General features: G+C 35.5%; 1 protein-coding gene across 2 annotated transcripts in view; it reads right to left on the reverse strand.

Moving 5' to 3' along the window:
* The window catches only part of LOC111057596 (multiple epidermal growth factor-like domains protein 8), a 181,373-nt gene that overhangs the window by 94,646 nt on the left and 58,803 nt on the right, over positions 1–27,924 (reverse strand). For both annotated transcript variants that reach the window (XM_039424112.1, XM_039424113.1), the window contains exons 12-20: positions 25,549–25,853; positions 20,236–20,408; positions 18,645–18,866; positions 17,095–17,298; positions 15,923–16,231; positions 12,491–12,513; positions 8,218–8,332; positions 6,750–7,002; positions 634–847 (exon numbers count right to left, since the gene is read on the reverse strand). In XM_039424112.1, coding sequence (XP_039280046.1) covers positions 634–847; positions 6,750–7,002; positions 8,218–8,332; positions 12,491–12,513; positions 15,923–16,231; positions 17,095–17,298; positions 18,645–18,866; positions 20,236–20,408; positions 25,549–25,853 — 1,818 coding nt within the window. The remainder of the gene's footprint in view (positions 1–633; positions 848–6,749; positions 7,003–8,217; positions 8,333–12,490; positions 12,514–15,922; positions 16,232–17,094; positions 17,299–18,644; positions 18,867–20,235; positions 20,409–25,548; positions 25,854–27,924) is intronic.

Consider the following 27,924-nt stretch of genomic DNA (forward strand, 5'->3'; position numbering starts at 1 on the left):
ATATAATTGATTACATCCAACAATAGTGAACTGTTAATACTATGAAGAACAGTTAATATTACATCATATACCGGTATCAGCTATCTTCTATAAAAGGCAGTGGCAGGCAGAGAATCGACAAAGTTTTTCTCGTATCTTTTTCACTGCCATTATAACGTGAACTTCACTATAGGATTGAGGTGTTGGTCATTTTGTTGGCCTGATCTGATTTTGTTTTCCTATTGTTTTTTTTTTTTTTTTTAATTCACTGACTGGACTATTTTTATTGAATACTTCAACTTAGGGTGGTCACTAACGGTTGAACACGCATGCTACACAGTCTTACATTGTTGTGTCATCACAGTGAAACGCTTTGAGAAAAATTAGTTGTGGTTGGGGTTTTGTTCTTTTGTATCTCCAATTTTGTTTATTTTTTCTTTGCTGCTCTATTAGAGGTTACATTATTTTTCTAACATTATAATTTCCAATTTTCCAGTGGGAAATTTATTGTTATTGATTGTTTATTTTAGTTGAGAAGCCTCTTGCTGATAATTAACATGTGTATATGTAAACATGACATGCATAATAAAATGTTCTATCGTTAGTGGCCAGCCTAACAGAACCTTGAAAGGTATGGGGATTGGGCATACTGACGTTTCAGTACAGGAGTGCTTGCCATCGCCGATGAATCCACGCCGACACTGGCAGCTGTAGGAGCCGTGCGTGTTGGTGCACTTGGCCTCCTTGTGACAGTCGTGCAGACCGAGGCCGCACTCGTCCACGTCGGGGCACTGCGCGTATGACCAGCTCACCTCGCTGCCGTCGAACCGCGTCCCGAACAGTCGGTTGATCGCTGCACTGCACGAGTCTATCAACAATCACACTCATCTAATGAAGAGTCGATTCTTTTCACCATAGACCATATTCGATAATAGATTCTACATGAAATTTGCAACAAAAAGTATGCAGTAAAATTTTCTTATATCGACCTTAGTTTTCGAGATATATCTATGTTCCGATATTTTTTAGAAAAATCAATAAATAGAAAACTATCAGTCGAAATCTAATTCTAAAAGGATCTCGATCTTAAATGTTATGATTGAAAAGAGAAAGAAATTTCCAATAAGATTCATATAATTTGTTCAATGTTTTAAAATTTTTATGAGCGCTCAAAGTTGATGAAAGAACATGCGGCGACTTAAGAGCCAAATTTCAAACAGTTTGAACGCCCATAAGAAGTTTAAAAACTCAAACAAAGGAACAATTTAGATAAATGATATTTGAAATTTCTTCCTCTTTTCCTCTTTCGTCAAGTTATTGACGTATTTCAAAAATATTGAAATATTGATATTTATCGAAAACTAAGATCAATAAGAACATTTTACTGGACATTTCATTTACAATCTATGGTCTTCCGCTGCTACACCTTTTGTGGGACAACCTGTAGATGTAGATGCTTTAAACTTTTTTAAACTTACGATGAACGTTCTGAAAACTGTTTGAAATTTGGCTTACAACTGGAGGAATGTACTTTTTTCAACTTTGAGCGCTTATGTTCAAACACGTCAAACAAAGAAGCAAATAATATGAATGTTATTGAAAATTTATTTTTATGAGCGCTCAAGGTTGATAAAAGTACATTCGTCGAGTTCAGAGACAAAGTTAAAACAGTTTGAACGCCCATAAAAAGTTCAAAAACGTCGAAGGATAAATTTATATGAATGTTATTTGAAATGTTAGCCTCTTTCCAACCATATACTTAGAATTGTATTTTGACTGATAGTTTTCTAGCTATTGACGTTTTTCAAAAATATCGAAACACACACACACACAACACACACACACACACACACACACACACACACACACACACACACACACACACATATATATATATATATATATATATATATATATATATATATATATATATATATATATATATATATATATAGGAAAATAAGGTCGATATAAGAACGTTTTACTGGACTTTATTGTTGTTGCAAATTTCATGTGAAATCTATGATCTTACACGTATTAAGTCTTACACAAATTAAAAGTATCTTAAAAAAAGTATCTTACACACCTTTCATGGGACATCTGTATATTGTGTTTAGGTGAAGAGTACTTTATACTTTAGTTATCTCTATATATAAAAATGAATGTCTGTTTGTGTGTTAGTTTGTTTGTTCCCTATAGATTCAAACTTGACAGAACGGCATGAAACTTAGGGAATATGTTGTGTGAATATCGGGAATGGTTTCTGACCAGAAATTATAATAGGGGGGCTGATAATAATTATATATTAATCTATTTTACAGACCTATGTTTTCGAAATTGTCGCCCAAGCGGCTAACGCAGAACGGGAAGATCATCATGATTCAATTCAAGATCATGTTGTGATAATATGATTTAGCATCTAAACTTACTAGCTGTAATAAACACGTCACTCTGTGATAAAATTGTTTACTGGTTTTAAAACGGTAGTTTTAAGCACATAGGAAGTCTGTATTGAAATGTAAATTAAAATATTGCTTGTTAGATAAATTTCGTGATTCACCAAATAAAGTCAAGTGTGACATGAGATACATTGACTTTTTGGCGGTACGAAGTTCGCCGGGTAAGCTAGTCTTCTATATAATAAGAGAGAGTAGGTTTGTGTTTGTTCGCATCAAAACATGTCAACTTGTGGATTGCATACCGAAAAACGGGAATGATTTAGATCTCCTAATTTTGCACATACAGAGTGCGGCAGTCAATCCCGCATTTTTGAAATAGGTGTAAAAAATAAACGGACGTAGATATCAAAATTATATTCATAAAATATTTTTCTACATTAAAAAGCATTTAAGAAACATTGAAAATAATCACTGTTTGAAAATAACATCAGCAAGATGGCGGCCTTCCCGAGTACGGCATTCGCGCAGGCCATTTGCGAAGCTGTTCATAACATCACGAAGCATAGGCTGAAGAATTCTCTCAATTTCTAGCCGGATTCTTGCCTTCAGTTCACCAACAGTATGAGGTCTTTCTTCGTATACTTTACTCTTTAGGTAACCCCACAAGAAAAAATCACACGCAGTGAGGTCTGGTGAACGGGGCGGCCACGGAACCGGGCCATTGCGGGGAATCTCTCGGTTCGGAAAAACTCCGTTAAGAACATTCATGCTCACGCGGGCTGTGTGACTTGTTGCTCCATCTTGTTGAAACAATGTTTCTTCATTCATTTCATGTTGCCGAAGCTGAGGAATGAAGAATGTCCTTAACATTGTTGAATAGCGCTCAGCATTCTCAGTAACAGATCGCTCTCTTTCGTTTTCAAAAAAATAAGGGCCTATGATACCCGACGAGGACATTGCGCACCAAACTGTTACCTTAGATGAATGGAAAGTTTTTTTATGTAATTGTTGCGGGTTCTGGTCACTCCAATACCTAAAGTTCTCAGCCTAAGAATTCCTCAGCTTATGCTTCGTGATGTTATGAACAGCTTCGCAAATCGCCTGCGCTAATGCCGTACTCGGGAAGGCCGCCATCTTGCTGATGTTATTTTCATAGTTTAATGTAGAAAAATATTTTATGAATATAACTTTGATATCTACGTCCGTTTATTTTTTACACCTATTTCAAAAATGCGGGATTGACTGCCGCACCCTGTAGATTCTAAAAATATCAATTTCGTGCACCTCGAAGCCCAAATTTCAATTTTCCTTCTAGATTTTTCAGAATTAATGTTTAAATTTAATTCATGCTACCGTAAATGAAGTTCCATACGGCCTAGGCTACATTGTTGTAGGCCAGAAGTGTTTTTTTATAAGGAGGTTATAATGCTGTTACAAGACAATCATTTTCGAACAGAGCCGTGTGCGTAATGGTAGAATACTCGCTTTCGGAGCGTTGCTTTCTCGGTTCGAATCCCGATTCTTCCTCATTTTTTGTTCTTAGTTTTTTCCCTCGAAACTTATTATTATCAATTAATTTTTGAAGGAATTGTTTTCATTACAATTGAACTTGGATTTTATAAAATAGTTATTTTAATGTAAAATTTTGCCACCAGTAGAAATTAAATGGACATAGGCTTCATGCTGTATCATTGCATTTCATAAGAAAAAGATGAATAGATCACAATAAAATAAGTAATAATTTATATTCTTCAGTTAGAAAAAGATGAATAGATCACAATAGAATAAGTAATAATTTATATTCCTCAGTTATAATGTACTATCAGACACAAATTCGCAGTGAAACGAATATTTTAGGTATTTTGTTTGGAATTGGGAAAACAAAAGGCTGCCTGATTCAAATTGAGGAGGATCTAATCGATACTAAAATTTATTGATGTATTGGAAAAAATCAATATGATTCTGTGAGGTTTTTAACTATTATGTCTTCTTCAGTTATCTATACTATAAAAAAGGAAAGAGCTGGATTATACACGTAAGGAATAGGAAATTATGTTTGGTGCATCATCACGCCTGAACTACTCAACTGATTAATTTGAAATTTTGCATATAGATTCTTAATTAAACGAGGATGGTTATAAGCCTATTTTCAGTTCTTCAAGATTTCGTTACGTCAAGTTTTCAATTTGTCATGCTCCCAGTTGTTTTATAGAAACAGCTGAACATTCCTTTTAAAAGGGACATTAGATGATAGGTATGATTGGGGATCCTATTCGATTAAAAATAACTGATTTTCAAGAGAAAATGATTGGTGAAAATCGCACCGATTTCTCAAACCGTTCAAAAGTTATTCTCATTCAAAGATACTGATAAATCATCCATCTATCCATCATCTTAACTACTATAATAATGGAAAGAGCTGGCCCACCTCGGCCTATCCATTGATTTGAAAAGCTGTGATTCAGGTGTACACGAACAGCAACACTGAAGTGTGCTGGAGCTCCATCATGCACAATCCAAATGTTTTGGCGCAACTGAAGAGGTACATCTTTGAATAAAATAATAGCTCCTCTCTCAAAAAGTTTAAGTAGATTATGCCATTAAGCCTGGGAGGAAGCTCGAACAGAAGTAGATGATCTCCTATGATTCCTGCCCAAATATTTACTGAAAACTGATGTTGTGGAGGATTAGGATTGATGGCATGAGGATTCTCATCTGCCCAAATATGTTGGTTGTGGACGTTAACGATAGCTGTTCTTGTAAAGTGTGCCTCGTCGGTAAATAAAACGGTTGTTAAAAAGTTTGGGTTAACAAGTTTTTCTAAAAACCATCGGCAAATACCAGCACGGGGAATACAGTCTCGTGGCAATAGAGTATGAACTTTCTGGAGGTGGTATGGATGTAATTGTTGCTCTTTAAGTATCCTCCAAATAATAGATTAATTGACATTAAACTGCACTGACAATTCTCTTGTGCTCTTCTCTGGATGTTCATAAATTTCATTAAGAACTTGTTCTTCTAACTCAACAGTCATAGTCCGCATAAATGTGCTCTTTGGATATCAAAGAACCTGTTTCAGAAAGACGTTGATGAATAGTGGCAAAAAACCTTGAACTTGGACATACTCGGTGAGGAAAGTTCTCTTGATACAAACGTCTTGCTTCAGTACTATTACAGTGTCCCATTCCGTACATTAAATGCATGTCAGCTAATTCGGAGTATGAATAATGTCTAAAATTACCTGCCATTTTTAAAAAAGTTAACACATAACACAAAAGCAAAGTGAAATGGTTACAAATAACTGGTTAATAGATTAAACAAAAACACAGCGCGGTTACAGTAAGCCTAACTTACAGTTTGTTTTGTTCAACAGTGAGGTAAAATATTTCTGAAAATAATTCTCAGCTGATAATTTCTTTCAAATATTTTTTTATTTAAAACAAAAAAAATCAGCTGTTTTGGAGCAGCTGTTATTTAAATCCATGTCTTATTTGAAATCCATGTTTTATTTGCAATCAGCTACAACCTATAGGTGCGTACAGACTTTCGCTCTGCTCCGCAACCGAACGTCAATCCAGCAGAGCGATTGATGATCGACCGGGGAACGCGAGAAGATCTAACATCTTCCGTAACGTTCATGATGGGTGCGTGGGCGGACTGTGGTTCGATGGAGGAATGAGGTCGGTACGAGGGCGGAGCGTGCTCGGTGCGGGTTGGAAGCGCGTATATGTGTACGCAGCTTATGAGTTACTAGTTCTCTCCTCATAAAACAGCAAATTTTTGTGGTGTAATGTACTACATAGAATACATTTTATTCAACTTTTAATCAAATTTAGTTTACACAGCTTACATAATTCTTTTCAGAATTAAATTCTCTACAATTTTTATTGCGAAAAATTATTTGTTTACTGGTCATTAAAGAAAGTTATTGGGCATCAAACGTAAACGTCTGTGTTTTTCTACTTAGATTTTTTGCATATTTCAACTTTTTTCTCAAAAACTACTCACACTACGGCTTCCAGACTAGTTTTATTCAATTTTTCAAATATTTTTCCATATGAATCCAGCATAAGTTTATCAAAAACTAGTCCCCAAACAATTCAGCATCGGTGTATTTCTCCAGATGAACTGAATTCCGGGCGAAAACTTTCACTCTGTATAGCTCGCTAATGAAGCGTTTATGGATATATGTTTATAAGAATTTGTTTTCTTATTTTTACCTGTACTATCACGTATTAAATTATTTTACTATAATTAAGAATCACTCTGTATATTTTAGTAATATGCATATCTTATTTAATGTTGTTTTTTTTTAGGATAGAGAATGTAAATACAATTAATACAATTAAATTCGATAGTAGATGAACTGACCGGCGACATAGGAGCGACTGAAGTCACCGGGCGTGCATACGCCCTGAATGGGGTTGTCGAGGTCGTAGCACCAGCCGCAGCCGAGCGTACGCAGACATGCGGAGCAGTTGGTGTGACGGGCGCATGCGTCGCAGACGGCGCGCGACTCGTTGCGAGGCACGACCGCGTGCGCCGACTGGTAGCCCTGGTCCAGCCACTCGCGGCACATGCCGAACTGGTACTGCGACGTGTACACCGCGAACGTGAAGCACTCCTACAACACACCACCCATTTCCATCAAGTCACTAAAACCCATTCGAAAGATTTGAACATAATTTGATAATAAATATCTAATCAAGAGATTAGATAGATATGAAATTCCATGTTCCCGAATCGATTTAAAAATCATTAAGATCATTTTCAAAAAAACTAGGATTTATTTGAACATCAATTGATTTCGTTCGTTCGTGCGTGTCAGGTGATTCTATATGCCAATATTTGAATAATAATCCACTGTTTTAACAACTTTGACATTGAAAACAATCTGCCTCCAGGTTCTGCAGTTTCCCTTTCTATTAATTCAATATAGAATCTTGCTGACGATTGGTGAATGACTTGTGTTCAACCAAAGCCATGTCTAGTGGGGGAATCTACTAGAGGTATCTTGACTAGTACACTATCTTAACTAACTGTGGTACAGTTAGTACTTATAAGTGTTGTATCAAATTATATTATGTTAAGTTAATAAGTGTTGAGTTGATTATCGCTGTACCTTGTAATGTTTTATTGTCTTTCAAGGAAGTTGTTTACAATCTGCTGTAGTATCAAGTGTGCGTTTGAGATGAATTTATTGTCATAAGGCAATAATTTGTTGTTTTTGGCAATATTACTTTCTCGTTTTAGGTACGGTATTCTTCTAATTTCTAAATTTCTAATTGAATAAACATTGTACTGCATTACACAATTTTAATTTCTAAATTTATAATTGAAAAACCTTGTACTCCATTTCACAACTTCAATCAAGTAGAATGGATATATAGACATTTAGAAACAATTATTTTGTATACATTAAGGCATTCTATGTATAATCATGCACTATTTGTTTTTTACACTTGACAATACTGTATAGTAATTACATAATAATTTGGATTTAATAATACTGCCATGTCACCAGTCATATGAGTGAAACTCAAGCTTGATGTAATGTGACAATGAATGAATAAATAAATTGTATTGGGTTGAGCTGCGATTAGATAGAAATGGTCTATGGCCAGGAGTTTTCTTGTTTTTTATGTTCAACTATATGTAGTTGCACATGCGTGCATTTGCATGCACTTGTGTTGCACTTTTTTTCAATACATCAAAGACAAATCACCTTAATGGCTGATAGATCTTGATACTGTCACGTAACAAAACGTATATAATTGAGTGCCCTTCATTCTAGTGGTAAAACGAGAAATATTATCATACTTCATATGCTTTCACTGACCTGAGTGGACTCGCACCAGACACACCTTCCAGTGCCGTCCAGGCATTGCGAACAGTTGGAGCGACGGTAGCAGGGCGCAGGACACTCCTCCAACTCTTTCACAGCTGACTTTGACCTGAAATTTCAAATTAAAATTAACTTTTTTCTGTATTAGAAATAAATAGGTTAGGCTAATAAATTTATTCATTTATTTATTCTTTCATACATGTAATTATTATAAAATAACATTGATTGTCATACAGTTCTATACAAAAAATAATGTTTCGGTGATGCTGAAATTTTACAACATTCCTTGACCTTGTGAGATGACCTTGATTGTGAATGTGGGAGCCTGCTGTACAACCGTCATGTGACTTGAAGGCAAAGATACCCAAGTGATAAATATAAAGAGCGGGAAATAATATCCTGTGGGCAAAGGTTTTTCCACTCCAAGAATAATCTGGGAGAAATTAATTATTAATTTTGAAGGTTTGTTAATAAAGCTAATGAACACAAATCAATTGCGAAGTTTCATAAGAATATTAAAATTATTTTGAAATTTAGAGCTGAAAATTACACATTCGCCTTCACTGTTTACAAAAAAAAAAACAACTGTTTATTGAACGTATTATTGATTGTAACATATTTAATTTGGATTGATTAATAAGAATCCCTAGCTGAAATATTTATAGGTCTAAGTGAAGTAACTGGCTAATATCGCCAAAGAGATAACATAAAGATTAGATAATATCAGATCATCCTGGCTAAACTGTACAACAGCCTAAGAGGAATTGAAATAATTTCTTTGCTAATATATAATATTATATAAAATATTGAAGGTTGAGGTTAGGCATAAACATTTAGTGATCGGCGACCTAACGATCGACCGAGCCATGCAACGTAGAATCTGACCAAACACCTTGGCAGAAATTTATTGTGGCAAAACGGTATGCAATTTGAGGAACAAAAGGTCTCACGTGGCTAATTATTATGATGCATGAAACAAATAATAACATATAGAAAATTAACTAGCATGTAGAGAGCATATTTAAAAACCCAATAAAAATAATTAAATGTATCCAGGAAATGGGAGGTCACCAGGCGCATGAATACTGTAACAATTTGCATGCACCAATCACATAATGGCAATTGATAGGCGGCAATAGTGAGCCGATTCAAAAATATTTGTATATATTTCTACAAATAAATATAATTTGTATAAAATAGTTGTATAATCTATGTTTTGGATATGGCCCGAGGGCAAAGAAATTATTAAACATACAACATAAGTAATAATTTAATATTTTAGTACGGTCTATTTGAACCTTGAATGGCGGAGGACTAGGATATTCAAATTTTATGTAAATTTAGAAATCGGAAATGAGAATTGTAAAATTGAGAAAGGAGAACCGACACTCGCCTGCCAAATGCCACCATGAGAGGTCACTAAAAATTATAGAGCGTAATACCTTGCTATATCATGTAATAATTTAAAGTTAAATTGAATTACTAAATTTCTTATAAGACTTTGTGATGCTCTTATAAAGCAAAAGTCATTTTCATTTTTAAATAATTTTGTAACCCCTTGGAAGAGACGATTCCGGCTACAATAATCCAGGACCACCAGGAGTTGGATCGACATCAGCAGCTTATAAGAAAATTTCGACACGTGAGTGAGAAATATTGAAATAGTGATAGGGCGCCCTCAGTGCTTCGAAATTACATGAGAATCAAAGCTAGCTCGTCGAAAGGGTTCTCTTATAAATTAAGAATTTAGTAAAAAATACTTGCGCAAGTAAATATAGTATTAAAAGTATTTTATTGGAAAGTAACGAGTCAATACATATCAGAAGTTCTATAAATCAAAGAAGTATAAAATCTAGGCTGTTAATACATATTCATATGATCTTTAATCTCTGCAATATAATTTGCGATAGTTTGTTGTAGCTCTGATTCACTAGATGAATTGCTCTATTTATTCCGTCAGGTGCCGAATCTTGCACCCTGAGATAAAATATATATTCTTTACAAAGAAATCTATTAGAGACCATAGAATTTAATATATATATTCGGATTATTGGTTGTCAATTTATCAAGCTGATTTTTAAGAAATCTATTTTAATGGAATTGTCCAAGTCGACAAGTATTAGCAAGCTGATATCGCAGCTACATGCAAATGGATGCATATGATTATAAAAATAAAAGCACATGGTAACGTTTCGTGCTGTAGAATTTAGAGAATAGTATTTAGCCTGTGATATTTTATTGTTTTCGATTATTGTTCTATTTTTATATTATATATTTTTTATCGCTCTTTATATTTTTTGCCCTGATCTATTTTTGCAATATTTGTTAATATATGTATCAAATTGTTTATGGTGTGCGATTTATTTTAATTCCTCAATACTATAGGATAAGTTCCATATATATATATTTTTTAATGAATTATCGGAATTATAGTGGAAGCTCATATCTGGGCCTATAAAGATTTTTATAAGACTGTATCCTATGAAAAACCACGACCTAATTTTTATAATTATTAAAATATTTCATGCTCTACCGACTGATGCCAAGCAGGAGGCTAATCGTTATTTAAATATAAAAAATAACGTGACATGATTTATTGAATAGCCTATAGCATATTTATAGCCTAATAATTTTTATGCACTAAAGAGCAATTACGATGCAACCTTTTAAATTGATAGCTCCAACAGGTATTGAAAAGGAAGACTTAAAAAATGAAACATTATGTTCTATTTATTACATTTTTTATAATGATAATTACCTTTTATATTTACTCTGCAATACAGCATTCCATTATTACGTTATAAGTTTATATTACGATTTGTTTTATTGATGATAAATATAAATATTAGCAAATCTTACCTGCGCACAGGATTTTTTATTGTAGGTAATTAGGTTTTTTATTTAGGTGAAACGTTGTAATTTGTAATATATTTATGAAAACTTTGATTTCATTTGATATGATTGACTTTGGAAAATTTTATGAAATACTGTAAATTTAAAAACAAAAAGTTTCGAACTAGCGTGTGTTCTATTTTCAATATTGTAACATTTCTGGTCTAACAAATGCATAAGAATATGATGTCATGATAACAAACCATTTATGTCTTGAAAAAAAAAATACATTTTACAAGTCTATCTAATAATAATACTGAGGGTGATGTCCACATAAGCTCTTAGGCTTGTGCGTGGGTAATTAGTGAGAGGGATGATGATGAGAGATGACGACTACTTTTTAGGTAGTCGGGACCGACAGTTAATCGGCTTCTCCGATAGACAGGAAAATTAAAAACTGTTACGAATCAGTTGTAGCGTTAGTAACTAATTAATGTGCATGCATTATAGTTAATGTCAACTCTCAACATGAATTAAGCCTACAACCATTCAATGGCATTTCTGTTTTGAGCAATTTCCATGAGCAGACTTACGCTTCTTGAACAATTCTCACATTCTACACTAACTCTCTGGTTATAGCCTACATGAAAAACAACTATTCAAGTTTGAGACGTTTATTTGAACAAATTATACAGCTAATAAAAGAAAAAGCTAATCACAAGTTACAACCATTTTCAATCCATTCTCCTCCTTCTACTGCCAAAATCCACTTGTATCTCACGTCATCATCAATAATGTACAAACATTCCATTTACAACATCATATTAGTATACGAAATATAAAATGATTTAAATAATATTCTATTCATCAATTATTCAATTAACATTTCAATAAAAAAAAATATAATAAATGTTAATACCACACAATATAACCAAAAAATTTCACTTTCATAATATAGTTTTCAATTTTTTTTATTGACTCTTCAATGTTACAATACATTTGTACCATATCATGAGTCGTCTTTTTTCGTTAGTGTCCAAAAAGTATTTCTACTATTGAATAAAATTAAAATTTGAGTACCATTTTTTAAAATTGTTTATATAGGACATGTTTCGGTCATTATGGCATCATGGCCGAAACATGTCCTATATAAACAATTTCAAAGAAGGGTACTTGAATTTTTATTTTTCATTTCTATATTATGAGTCATGTAATACAGAGAATGAATATTCTTTACATGGACAGTTGGTGCCTGTATGCGGGGGAGAGTCTGAATTGATTTATCTCAAGTTAAATAGAGGAAGTAATTAAGAAATTATTGAGAAAAAAAAGGTTAAAAAGAAATAGAATAAGAGAAAAAAGAACAGACAAAAAGAAATAGAAAAAAGCTTAGTTACTGTATATTATAATAGTGATTATATGAACAATATGATACCTCCACTTTCTTGAGCACTTGGCCTCATCGGGCCACCACTCGCAGATGTGGGAGCCGACACAGGCCTCGCACGACACATAGTTGGAGCAGTTGGCACAGTGCGCAGGCACCAGGTTCAGGTACTGCCAGCTGTCCCCCGAGTCACCCACCAGCTGGTTGTCACTAGGCGGCTGACACACGAGGCGCTCGTCCGACTGGCGACTGAAGCAGCGCGCGTTCTGCTCGCACCAACCGCATTGCGAGTCGCTCAGGCAGTGCAGGCAGTTCTTGTACACGTCGCACGACCCATTGCTGCTGCTCTCGTATGGCTCCAGGTATTCGAACGTGAACATCTGCAAAACCATCACAAATAAGTAATAATAGTTGGCAATGATATTGATAATAATTGTTGTTATAGTGAGATCAACATTATTCTATAATAAAGGAAAGAACTGGCTTATACACGTACGGGATAGGACAATTATGTTCGACGCATCATCACGTCTGATGATGATTTACTGGAATTTTGATTTACTGATTGATTTTGATGGACTGATTTACTTGAAATTTTGCATATAGGTTATTAATTAACCGAGGATGGTTATAGTCCTATTCCACACTCTTCAAGATTCCACTCGGTCAAGTTTTAGTTTGTTAAGTTTTAAAGTACCCTTGCGAAGCACGGGTCTAGCAAAGAAAGCAACAATGCTTTTCAGCTGATGACAGCTTCAAGTGAAATCACATCTATATAATAAGAGAGTAGGGTTGTGTTTGTTCGCATCAAAACATATCAACTTGTGGATTGCATACCGGAAAAACGGGAATGATTTGGTTCTCCAAATTTTGCACATGAATTCTGAAAATATCAATCTCGTACACCTCGAAGCCCAAATTTCAATTTTCCTTCTAGATTTTTCAAAATTAATGTTCAAATTTCATTCATGGGACATGACATTTCATACGGCATACATTGATATTCTATCAGCTGTTCTTTTGAAATCTTCGGTTGGAATCAATTTACAATTTGCCTTAAAGCTTACTTTCATATTTTTATGATTTTCTCCTTTCGTGGTTATCGATTCTATCTACAGCATGCATGATGATATTAAGAACGTATCCTTTTTCGCCTTATCCATGATATAATAAAGGAAATAATTGGCTTACGGGATAGAAAATTCAACGAATGACGCATCATCACGTCTGAGTACCAACTTACCTTTGGATTTTCAGTGGTTCTGTTGTGCAGCAACTCCATTTTGGAGTTATGATGTCCTTGATAAGCATTCTGATTGGTTAGTGGTGACTTTTTTGCTTCGAAATCGATGAGATAGCGACCGGAAAGCAGAGTGGTGGCGACTCCAGTCGAGCTCTGAGCGGCAACACATTGTGTTTGGGCAGCTGTAAGGTTGCCAACCACTTCCTATACAATAGAAACAATATTTCAAATAATATTCAGACGTTAATATAAATTTAAAGTTATTTGAAATCACAAATCATGTTACCATAAATAATTTATGATTAAAATAAGATGAAATGGACAGTTTTCTCCGAATTTTATCATTACATCTATGATTGGGAGAGGATAAATGACTCAATCCAATTCCTCTCCAAAATAATTGCAATGTGAGAGATGATAAGGGAATAATGAATAAAGAGTTTACATGAGTTCCGAACAAATAGAAATTGATTTTGAAGCTCTAAAGCTGCGTACACATATTCGTGCTTCCAACCCGCACCGAGCACGCTCCTCCCTCGTACCGCCCTCGTACCGCCCTCGTACCACCATCGAACCACAGTCGCACCCATCATGAACGTTACGGAAGATATTAGATCTTCTCGCGTTCCCCGGTCGAACCACTGTTGCTCGCCGGTCGATCATCAATCGCTCTGCTGGAGTGACGTTCGGTTGCGGAGCAGAGCGACAGTCTGTACGCACCTTTAGCTGTCAGTCAGTGTAATTTGAATCAATCGATCACCTTTCAAAGGACGTGCCAACAACATGCCACTTCCAAGTGATATCATGTTTATAGTGATCAATAACTTGGAAAACAATATTATGTTTAGGAGAACTACAATATTGAAATTTCTTCTGTGGTCAACAATTATCAATCAGCACATGAAATTGTTCTTTATAATCTTGTATTGGATCATCTTAAACCGTTAACTATTAGTTGATCAGGTAACTAGCAGTTGACTTATCATACGTTTTTAATATGACTAACAGACTTGTGTAATATAACTCACCGAGATTTTGAAATTAATTTTGAAGGAATCCAAAAGCATTCTTCGGTGGATTAATTATTTTATATTTTTCGAATGAAAACATAATTTTATTGTTAGAAAAATTGATAAAATATTGCAAATCTAGATGGATCAATTAAATGAAGACTATTCAATTCGTTTATATTTACTGTTGCAGTAGCTTATCTTATCATTGCCATATAGGATGCCTGTCAGCTGCCTGGCTCGATTCCCCCGGGAGTAAGTCACTCCTTGAATAAATTCAGAGTGGAACAGTACTCTAGTGTCGTTAGTCGTTAACCTATAGTTTATGCAAACTCTCGCTCTCATATTCAAATATTTCTCTCATTTATTTATCGTTCAATTAATATTCCTCTCATTCATTTATCGTTCAAATATTCCTCTCATTTCACCACTTCCTCACTCAAACCTCATATAAGTGCAAAATACGCGCAGGGAGCCAGCAAGGGGCGCCCCGACCAGCAGTACGATGGAGCAGCCGCACATCGAGTGGTGAGTAATATAATCAAATCCTCACTCAAGGTCCTCCGAATTCCTGATCATATTTAACATTTACAGTAAATTTATTCGAGCAAAATGAAAAAGTTCAAAAATGAACTTGTTCCAAAATGAACAAGTCATTTTGGATTTCGTCGAAATTTTTTCAACTTACCTTTGGATTTTCAGTGGTTCTGTTGTGCAGCAACTCCATTTTGGAGTTATGATGTCCTTGATAAGCATTCTGATTGGTTAGTGGTGACTTTTTTGCTTCGAAATCGATGAGATAGCGACCGGAAAGCAGAGTGGTGGCGACTCCAGTCGAGCTCTGAGCGGCAACACATTGTGTTTGGGCAGCTGTAAGGTTGCCAACCACTTCCTATACAATAGAAACAATATTTCAAATAATATTCAGACGTTAATATGAATTTAAAGTTAGTTGAAATCACAAATCATGTTACCATAAATAATTTATGATTAAAATAAGATGAAATGGACAGTTTTCTCCGAATTTTATCATTACATCTATGTTTGTCAAAGGAATTCAAACATAAAAACAAGGTATATACATCATTCTATTCATTACTAATATCTATTTTTAATAAGTGAGTAATTCCAATCATAATGTAAACCATGATGATTATTAACTATCATTACAATAATATTGTAAATTTGTTCTATAGGCTAATTAAATTAGTTTCTTGAGCACTTGGCCTCATCGGGCCACCACTCGCAGATGTGGGAGCCGACACAGGCCTCGCACGACACATAGTTGGAGCAGTTGGCACAGTGCGCAGGCACCAGGTTCAGGTACTGCCAGCTGTCCCCCGAGTCACCCACCAGCTGGTTGTCACTAGGCGGCTGACACACGAGGCGCTCGTCCGACTGGCGACTGAAGCAGCGCGCGTTCTGCTCGCACCAACCGCATTGCGAGTCGCTCAGGCAGTGCAGGCAGTTCTTGTACACGTCGCACGACCCATTGCTGCTGCTCTCGTATGGCTCCAGGTATTCGAACGTGAACATCTGCAAAACCATCACAAATAAGTAATAATAGTTGGCAATGATATTGATAATAATTGTTGTTATAGTGAGATCAACATTATTCTATAATAAAGGAAAGAACTGGCTTATACACGTACGGGATAGGACAATTATGTTCGACGCATCATCACGTCTGATGATGATTTACTGGAATTTTGATTTACTGATTGATTTTGATGGACTGATTTACTTGAAATTTTGCATATAGGTTATTAATTAACCGAGGATGGTTATAGTCCTATTCCACACTCTTCAAGATTCCACTCGGTCAAGTTTTAGTTTGTTAAGTTTTAAAGTACCCTTGCGAAGCACGGGTCTAGCAAAGAAAGCAACAATGCTTTTCAGCTGATGACAGCTTCAAGTGAAATCACATCTATATAATAAGAGAGTAGGGTTGTGTTTGTTCGCATCAAAACATATCAACTTGTGGATTGCATACCGGAAAAACGGGAATGATTTGGTTCTCCAAATTTTGCACATGAATTCTGAAAATATCAATCTCGTACACCTCGAAGCCCAAATTTCAATTTTCCTTCTAGATTTTTCAAAATTAATGTTCAAATTTCATTCATGGGACATGACATTTCATACGGCATACATTGATATTCTATCAGCTGTTCTTTTGAAATCTTCGGTTGGAATCAATTTACAATTTGCCTTAAAGCTTACTTTCATATTTTTATGATTTTCTCCTTTCGTGGTTATCGATTCTATCTACAGCATGCATGATGATATTAAGAACGTATCCTTTTTCGCCTTATCCATGATATAATAAAGGAAATAATTGGCTTACGGGATAGAAAATTCAACGAATGACGCATCATCACGTCTGAGTACCAACTTACCTTTGGATTTTCAGTGGTTCTGTTGTGCAGCAACTCCATTTTGGAGTTATGATGTCCTTGATAAGCATTCTGATTGGTTAGTGGTGACTTTTTTGCTTCGAAATCGATGAGATAGCGACCGGAAAGCAGAGTGGTGGCGACTCCAGTCGAGCTCTGAGCGGCAACACATTGTGTTTGGGCAGCTGTAAGGTTGCCAACCACTTCCTATACAATAGAAACAATATTTCAAATAATATTCAGACGTTAATATAAATTTAAAGTTATTTGAAATCACAAATCATGTTACCATAAATAATTTATGATTAAAATAAGATGAAATGGACAGTTTTCTCCGAATTTTATCATTACATCTATGTTTGTCAAAGGAATCCAAACATAAAAACAAGGTATATACATCATTCTATTCATTACTAATATCTATTTTTAATAAGTGAGTAATTCCAATCATAATGTAAACCATGATGATTATCAACTATTATTACAATAATATTGTAAATTTGTTCTATAGGCTAATTAAATTAGTTTACGATTAGGCTACGACCATAAAGTACCGTCAATCGGGTGACTTTGTCTACCGCGGGGTGACTGTCCCACCCAACGATCTATATAACTAACTGGATAGCGAACAGAGTAGGCTTTGCCAGCCGAGAAACGGTCCGGCGCCTTTTCAGCCATCCCCTCCACAAAGAGGCACATGAGTAGCCTACTGCCAGCCAGAGGCCTATGAACCATTAATAACTTTCATTAAAGCTCCAAAGGTCGAGCACCTTACAGGATGGTTCCTACATGTTCTGCATATAATTGCACCAACAGATTTAAGAAAGGAATTGATATCAAATTTTATCAGTTGAATATATTTATATTTTCTAAGTATTCATTCAATATTACTACATTTCATATTATTATTACTATTCATTCTTCCTATTCTACTATTATTTTTTTCCATACCGAGTATATTCTGTAAATAGTTTATTTTGGCTATTGAAAAGAAATAAGTGTCCATTATCCAGTCATAGATTGTTTAATAATTACCAATTTTATTTTCCAGATTATATAGGAATACATTCATGAACTTGCTGCACATATAAGTTAATTGCCTTCTAACCACTAATCAGCCAAAGTTTGATACCGTAGACATCTATTACACTTTTTTAGCATTTGATTGGCTCTATATAACAATATTATCGGGGTACCGAGCTTCGCTAGTTATTTATTTATTGATAAACAGAACACAATTCTTTTAAATGATTCGGGAAGGACTAACAGGCACAGCCCAAAAGTTTCTTCCCCTAATTTTTATTTATACACTATAAATAGTCCAAAAAGTAAGTGATCAAGTGATCCACACACTTGAATTCAGGTCCAATTTTCAGTCCAAAAATTTGAAAACAGAAAAATTCTAATTTAGATAGTTTACAACCAAATTCAATAACAAAATAACACTCACTAATCACTTAAAACTGATTAGGTACATTGAACTAGATAGATTAAACTTTATATTTATATTTATTTTCTTATCGTAGAAAAACAATGTAGAGTGATTGACTGACCAGAGGCGATGTGGTGCCGTTGTGTGCCAACCGCAGCACGGCCGATGCATGCGCAACACAGATGCGCAGTTGCTGGTGCGGGGCGGAGTCCCAGACGGGCGGAGGCCGCAGGAAGCCCATCAGACGGCCGGTCAGCTCACCCCCTATCGCCTGCTCCATGCGGCTCAGGCCACGCCCCAGCATCGCGCCAAAGTCGGCCGTCGTCGCGTTCACTATCGAAACCTGTCAAGCAAACAGCAAATTAATAAAACAAAAACAAAACATAAATTCGTTAGAAGCACACGAAGTGAGTTTTGTCATTTCATTATTATAGATTTTTATTGTGAACATACATGAATATATCATTATAATTTCAATTCAATCTGGTCAAACATACACAAGCACATTTTCATCAGAAAATCATAAATTCTTGAATAAGGTTGCTTTACCGTGACATGTGCTACAGAAAAAAATGAGGAGTATTATCTCGTAGGAAAAGGACAAAATGATTGTAAAGAGGGTGTGGGACTGAACAAAAAGGGAGAAAAAGGTGGTAGAGAAAGTAAGAAAGTAAGTCCACTGTCTAATAGATACAGGAACATTCAACATTAGAATAATTGATATCTAAGGTCTCACACATCAATATCAAATGAGCAATTACTATAGTCCACTTTTGTTTTTTAGTAATTTCAGAATTCATGAGAAAATAATCTAAAATAAGGTTGATCATTTGTGGAGGATGGTGTACAACTGCCTTCTTGTACATTTAATATTATAATTTATTATTGACAAATTTGTTAGCAGTGTCTCTTAAAAAGAGTTGATAATATAATAATATGTGTAATGTAATAGGGCAGTTCTAATTTATTATATTATATTCGCTTTTTGGTCCTGCAAAATTATTTTTCTAATATGTGAATACAGTATTTCCTATTTTAGTGATAATAATGTGAAATATTTATTCTATGTTTGGTTTTGAAGATTCTAAAATTAAAAATCTACTTTGTGAAAATAATTAAGGACTGAAAATTTTGTGAAACTACAAGACATAACCTATTTCGGACTAAGTGTAACCTTATCTAAATTTGGGAGAGGAATAATTTTGTGAACAACTACAAGACATAACCTATTTCGGACTAAGTGTAACCTTATCTAAATTTGGGTGAGGAATAATTTTGTGAACAACTACAAGACATAACCTATTTCGGACTAAGTGTAACCTTATCTAAATTTGGGAGAGGAATAATTTTGTGAACAACTACAAGACATAACCTATTTCGGACTAAGTGTAACCTTATCTAAATTTGGGAGAGGAATAATTTTGTGAACAACTACAAGACATAACCTATTTCGGACTAAGTGTAACCTTATCTAAATTTGGGAGAGTTATAATTTTGATGATGTACTTATTGTATGAATCAATAAAGAATTAAGAATAATTGAATTAAGTTTTCAACATAAATTTGTCGTTTATAATGCTATAAGACGTTTATAATGCTTTACATGGCTGTTCAGAAGTACAATGGACATAAATTATATATTACAGAATGATATATAATGGAATTTTACAAATACTTCAAAGGATAGACATGGAATTAGCCAATAAACTTACATAATCGGGTTGAGTCCAGTTCATTGGTGACTTGTAGATGATGAAGGTGAGACCAGGCCGCCGGTCGAGCAGTCGACACGTGTCTGCGTTCATCACCTCTGTGCCCTTATCTCCCCACCACCCAGCTATCTGAGACGGCGTGTCCTCTCTCAGGCCACACACTCCGAAATTATCTTCAATCCACAGAGAAAATAACACGTCGAAATAAGTACTATAAGATAGTTACACTCGGTCAAGTCAAACATGCTAATTTACAGTACTGTATTTTTGTAAACGAAACTCGCATGTCCCACCCATAACACTGTGTTTTGGTATATTATTGTTTATAATACGGCATTGTATCTTTTTAAAATGTATGAATTCAGGGTTACTTTTTGTATATCTAAAATAGAGTTACAGTACCCTATGAAATTAATAAAATAAAATAAAAATACAAATTATAGCTAATTATAATTAATTTTTATGTTTATTCTATTATTTTATTAATTTCAAAGGGTACTGTAACCCTTTAAAATTAAAATACCTTTAAAATAGGAAATTTTGTGACGAAAGGAGAAGCATCATTTTGCATATGATTTGGATAATTCTCTTTATTTTAGTAGAAGAATTATTGGGTTGACAGTCGGATGTATTTTGAAGCTTAAGCCGGGTTTAGACGCTCAAGCCATTTGTGCAAACTGGCTTGCGCAAGCCAGTTTGCGCAGTTGAATTTGTGCGTGTGAACGGTGGCTTGAGGCTTGCGCAAGCCAAAAAATCTGGCTTGAGCAAATTCTGTTCTGACAGAAAATCGGCTTGCGGTTGGAGTATTGGAATGAGCGTTTAAACACTGCTCAAGCCATCTGCGCAAACTGGCAGGCCAAAAGTACGTTTTCGCGCATGCGCACGCGAATCCTAACCACAACTGAACCTCTAGTTTGTCTGTCTCGTAATTTTTATTAATTATTACCTATTCAAGTTTTCATGCTAAATATATTAATGTTTAGTTCTCAAGTGTTTCATAATTAATAGTGTCTATAATATTAGTATATCATAATAATGAATAAATATGGCAAATTAAAAAGATTTCCTGAGTGATTTAATAGAAGTTTATAAATCTTTACCTTGTCTATGGCAAATTTAGTCCAAAGAATTCAGTGATCGCTAGGCTAAATCTCATGCTTATGATGCCCTAATAGAAAAAATGCGATCAGTTGACCAAGAAGCTGACAGGGAGACTGTGGATTGATATATGGATACTATAAGTGATGTGGATAACAATCTGATATAGATCAAAACTAATTTGGATAGCTACTGCTTCCATAGATAACTGCTACTGATAGCAGTTTAGCTGGTTTTTAGGTTAGTATCAGTGAAATTCACAAGCCAAATTGCACAAACTGAACTGAGCGTGTGAACAGAAGAATTTTATTTCGCTCGTTTGCGCAAATTTGACTTGCGCAAACCAGTTTGCGCAAATGGCTTGAGCGTGTAAACCCAGCTTTAGAGTCGAGTGTATAAATCATCATCATTGGCGACAACCCTGTGAATTATCAGCAGCGGATTCATCTGAACTAGAAATTCACAGATTTTGTTTACTAGTCTGAGCGTTCTTGTATCTAGTAATGCAGCAGCAGCATCCGTATCATCAAAACGATAAGCGGCTACCGGGTCTAGTCGGTATTGTTCTTCATGAAATTTCTGGAATAGAAAGATTGTTTACCGGCCTAATTTATTATAGTAATTAGCAGTATTGTCATCATAGTTGCACCCTTAGCATCAAGAGCAGCTGAATCATACCCTGTCACATGACCAGTGGCGTGATCGTCTCCTGAGACTCCTATTGGTCGGTAATCTCTTTTCCCCCGGCCTCCTAATTTTCAGCGACCCTGTACTGCTTTGAGGAGACCTGGGAGAGAGTCAGTTGTACGGTGGTCGAGCGTGTGAATGAGTCGCGAATCTCCTCTCCTTACGACATTCCCGGTACTAGTTTATTTCTAGGGGAATTATTCTATTTTGTGTGTTGGAACAGAATATTGTAGGACGAGTTCCAGACAACTCGAAGATAGATCTTCCTTGGGGATTTTCTCTCTTGTTGGTTATTTTTCCTAAATTCGTATCACTGAGGGTGAACGAGTTATCCTTGGTTTTGAAAACCTGTAAGGGATCTTAAGTTTGTACTACAAACAGTTAAGTGGGAAATATAGCTAGGCTCTTTTCGGTTTATTCACGGTGAGTCCCGCATAGTTCGCGGATTGTTGCGGATTATTTTTGAGTACTTAATTTGTAAGTCTCGACTCTGTCGCTTCACGACATTTTCAAGTTTAATACGGGGATTGAGAATCGGTTCGTCATTGTCCGTATCAGTATTCATGTCGATTCAGGTAATTGTATGTCAGGACTGGAAGTCCGTAAGTTTTTCCTTCTCTGTATTAAGGTGGCCTTCAATTTAAAGAGTAATTTTTCTCAATTGAATTTTTATTCTTTTAGGGAAATCCCTGTCCTTTTTGAGAATAGTTTTCTCGATTAATTTTTATCCTTGTAGAGAAATTATTATCATTTTGAATAATTTTCCTTGCTTAATTTTCATTTTGTAGAGTGGCCCCTGTATTTATTTTGCATAGCAGTTTCGGATTTGCTGTAATTCCTAGTAGGAAAATTCCAATCCTTTTCCTAGGACTCAGGTACAGCTTGAGTTCGTCCTGGTCGAAGTCATTCAGACTGCGACGTCCTTTCTCTTTCTCTTTCTTAATTTTTCCTGTTCTAAAATCCTTCCAGCTCTCAGGTACAGCTTGAGAATGTCCCAGTCGAAGTCATCAGACTGCAACAAGCTTTCTCTTAATTTTTCCTATTCTAAAATCCTTCCTGATCTGAGTTCCAGATTCGAGATCGTCCCGGTCGCGGTTTTTCAGACCCGCGAATCCTTTCTAAAATTCCTAGAAAACTGTATCCTTTAATAGCAAATATTATTTGCTGGTTTTCCCTGTGGAAAATTCATGAATTTTCCCGTGATCTCAGTTGCAAATTAGAGATCGATTTTGTTGTAGTCCTTAGACTGGCAATTACTTGGAAAAGCCCATTAAAATATTTTCCTAATTAGGAGTCTCTGACTCGATATTTTCCTTGTGGAAAATCCTGGAAAAATCCTTTCCTATCCTGACAACGACAGACTGTTGTCTTCCCGATATTATTCTGCAGACTGTGTCTGTGAAAACCTTTTCTATCCTCTCATAATAGTCGACATACTGACTATTAAATTAAAAGCGTTTAGGACGATTGAGAGTGATTCCCATTCCCTTAAGGGCTGTTACAGATTAGCCCTTAATAACCGTCGCGCAGTTGCTAGACTGGCGCAGAAATCCTGTTTAGCAGTTTCAGAATTGCTGAAAATCCTTTCGCAGCTACAGGCTCGCGATTCAGAAATCCCATATCCAAAACCCTATACTCTAAACTTTAATTTCCACATAGCTGAAATTTATACCCTGTATTTAGCTAGCAGGTCCAGCTTGCTGAGAGCTAGGGCGCAATTGTCAGATTGCGGATTATTGAACAAACATCTGTTTGTTGTACAGGATAATAATCTTATTATTGATTGTCTGTTCCCTATACCCTATACTGTATACCTCATACCCTGCACACTATTTTCTATAGCTTACACCCTATACCGTACCCTATTCAACTATATCTTGAATACCCTTAACACCCTAATAGTTCCGCCATACCTTTACCCCATAGCTCTCACTCTCAATCCCATAGTAAAACCTCTTTCCGGGCTCGCAGATCCAGTCTGCCCGCCGTCAACACGCAGTTGGTTCAGATTGCGTACTACCTTCATAAATAGAATTATTTGTAGGGATCCGATAATCGGATCTGTCTCCTTGTATAGGGTTATCTCAATTCCATTCAACAACCACGCTGTATTCCAAAGGCCGAGGGCCGAATCGGCCAGCAACGGCACGGGCAAATACTCTTCCCCTGAAATTAAAAATCTTGCGAAAGAAGCAGAGGGTAAAGAATCAGGATAGAGGGAGAAGTTTAGGTCTGGTAACTCCACCTGTCAGTACGGCTACTGACCCCGACCCATATCCGACTGTAGCTAGTCCGCGTTGTAGCAATACTTCGCAATTATTAGATAACCTAGGGGGTGGAATAGGGTATCTTAATAATTTTATTAATTTCATAGGGTACTGTAACTCTATTTTAGATATACGGCATTGCATATTTCAAAGTCATTTTCTCAAATCACAATATTTATCAAGTCAGTTTCTCAAGTGAATTGAATGTTTGGTCTACTAATAGTATATTGCATAAATAATCAGAGCTTGATCAAAATGCATACATTTTTAGCACAATTTGAAATTAAATTTTAAAATAGAGAAAAAATAACTTTTTTGTAACAACCTTCACGATTCAAATTTGTAGTTGCTAGTAGCATTTTCAATTTAAACTTCTCCTACTGAATTGGAATGGTAAGTCAAGTATAGTATGTTGTTGCCAGGTCACTAAAATTACTAAATACTGAACTTATTCATAAAAACTATAAACTAGACATAGTGAGTTATGTTTTATAGTTATAATTTTTCATTTTTAAATCTTGTTTTATTAAAGACTAGTAGGTAACCCATGATTCGCTAGATTTTAATTAAAAACTTGACCGACTGGAATCTTCAAGAATTTTAAATAAGTCTATAACCATCCTCGGTAAATTAAGAATATGCAAAATTTCAAGTAATCAGTCAAGTAGTTCAGACGTGATGATGCATCATTCGTGAATTTCCTATCCCCTACATGTATTAATACTCTTTATTATTGTAATTTATTTACATTTTAAGAGGTATTTTGAGAATTTAATTAGTTCTGCCTCTCACAATGTACTTTAAGGGACACCAGTATAAAGAAAGCTTCAGGAACCATTAACATTCATGAACTGCATAATTGAAAGTGGGAGTATTTAGTATTAAATATTTTTTTGCTGGAAAACAATGGGTTCAAGTTGTAACGGCAATTAAAAAAATTTGATATAAACAAATAACAAGGCATGGAAAATAATTTCCGCTGAGAGTGAGTATCTTTTCAATTGATGAGAGATTGAGTAAAAACGTTGAACGTTAATATAATGAAAATATTCTTAGTATGAATTTTGATAACATTCAATGTATTAGGAACGAGATCGATCGAGCTATTTTTGTGCTGATGTCAATTTTCGGCGCGATTGTGTTACGTAAAATAATGTTCTATAAGATTATTCATTATGGGTTGCAAAAACGCTCAATCAACAACATATTATATCAACCTGGTTATTGAAAATCAATAGAAAGCACTTTGAAAGAGACTGACCATCCTTGTGATGACAGCGCGCGTTCTGCACACACCAGGTGCACTGGCCGAGATGCAGTTTGTGTGCGACGGATGGGGGCGGAGGCGGCGGATTAGCGGACGAGGGCGCTGTGGGGGCGTCGGCTGCCGGGTCGCCATGCAGCAGACAGCCGTGGCAGTCGGCCAGCGCCGGACACACGCCCGGACAGCGCGTCGTCTGCAAATTGGTGGTGCAGTTGATGCCAAGCGTGCGCCCGTAGCACCTGGAGTCCACACTGCACCAGCCGCACTCCGGGTTCGCCGTACAGCCCGACAGTGACTGGTGTCTGACAACAACACCACAATCAAATATGTCAATTTATATCATCATTTCACAAATATTATTCAACTTATATAACAAAAAACAATACATTTAGGAATTGTGGTCTTTTTACTTATACTTTCAGATAAAACTCATTTAGAAACTATAGAAGATTATACAAAACATTTTTGCTAACCCTCATGCCGGTGACCATCTGACTTGGTAATGCAACGTTGCCATTTTCAGAGCATCATACAGTACTAGAGAAGGCTGTAGCAGAATGATAAGTTAGAAGGCGGTGTTCAAATCCCAGTTTGAAATAGATTTACTTCTAGAAAAGATGACATTCTACTGAACCAGTTTCAACCGTTGTGCATTCAACCATTGGTAGGCCTACATAAAATAAAATGTTTCGTTTGATTCCAAGTTGAATTATTGGGTAGGTTGTTGGGGCTCAACTTATGAAACTAATCTAAAACCTGTAGTAGTATTACTAAAGTCCATAGTCCGGGTTATAATTTATTTATGAAAAACATGGAAGCATACAGGATTTCTCCCAAAAATTGCTTCCACAACAACACAATTACAATAGTTCATTATACATAGTAAGAGTACAGAAAAGAAGAATATTGAAAAATTACAATTAAAGAAGAGGAAAAATAATAGAAAAAAATGAACAAAAAAAAAGAATCAGTACTAATCAAACCCTCGAGGACTAGTGCAAAAGTGGATTAAAAAAACATACAACATCAACTCAACAGACAAGAGACACATTAAAACACTCGACAGTCAAACTCGCAGAAGTCGCCTACAATCCCTACGGAAGCGACTAAAAGCGAATGACAAGTCTAGATGATCCGAGAAGCAATTGAAAATGAATGATGATCTATATATGGGAGAGTTCTGATGATTCAAAGTGTTGCAATAAGGTTTAAATAATCTAAAACTGGAACGGCGAGGCACTGCAGAAATGTACACATTTAACTGGGAAAGCAAAATCATTGAGCTGATTCTGCCATTAACTACATTAAAAACGAACAAAAGCATACTAAAATCACGTCTCAATTATAATGATTCCACACCGAACATCATTCTGAGTTGTGATGTGGGAAAGTCGAAGGGGCATGTATTGTTGAACTTTTTAAAATATAAATATCTAAGGAATCTGTTTTAAACACACTCCAAAGCACGGTATTTAGATGAAAACGGTAGGGGTCATGAAATGTGTGCGCAGTGGCCAGCCAGCTAGATTGCGTCATCGCCACCAAACGAGGTTTTTAACACCTATTAGAAATTTATAAAACGTATTTTTGTTAAAAACAGATGATTGGATATATAATGACGTCAGCTACACCGGAAATTTAGCACAAACATGCGCGTGACACCTACCGTCTTCTTCTATATACCGTGCTCCAAAGGATGTATCAATGAATTCTGGTATGGGTTCCAAACCACACAACCATACTCCAGAACGCTACGAATAAGTGTCTTGAAGAGATAGCACAGAGTCCGTATGCTGTTGAAATGTGAGCATGTTCTGATGATGAAACCAAGCTGCTGATATGCCTTATTCACAACCGCTTCAACATGCAGAGAGAAATTGAGGTTGTAACAGCCGTTGACTGTAGATTCTACTCGACATTTCTGACAAAAAATGTTCAGTAAACTTTTTTCCTATCGACCTTAGTTTTCGAGATATATTGATTTTTCGATATTTTCAGAATATGCCTACTTCTGGTCATTAAATACTCAATAACTCGAAAACTACTGGTCGAATTCCAATTTCAAGGATATTGTTGGAAAGAGAAAAACATTTCAAACAAGATTAATGTTTTTTAACGTATTTTCTCTGTTTTTCTCCGGGTGATTATAATGGTTTCAATATTTCAAAAACTTCTCCATTCCATAAGCTTTCGAATAAGTATGAATTCTAGAAGGTAAGTTCCATGATAAAATGTTCAAAACTGCTAATATCTGGAATGAACACCTCCAAAATGAGGAAATTCACAAACAGCAAGCATCAAGTGGTGATCCTAGGGTGAAATCACCTGATTTCTCTCTGACAATATTCACAAGTTTTAATCAATATTCTACAA

Source organism: Nilaparvata lugens, chromosome 3 (assembly GCF_014356525.2).
Source record: "Nilaparvata lugens isolate BPH chromosome 3, ASM1435652v1, whole genome shotgun sequence".
NCBI lineage: Eukaryota > Metazoa > Arthropoda > Insecta > Hemiptera > Delphacidae > Nilaparvata > Nilaparvata lugens.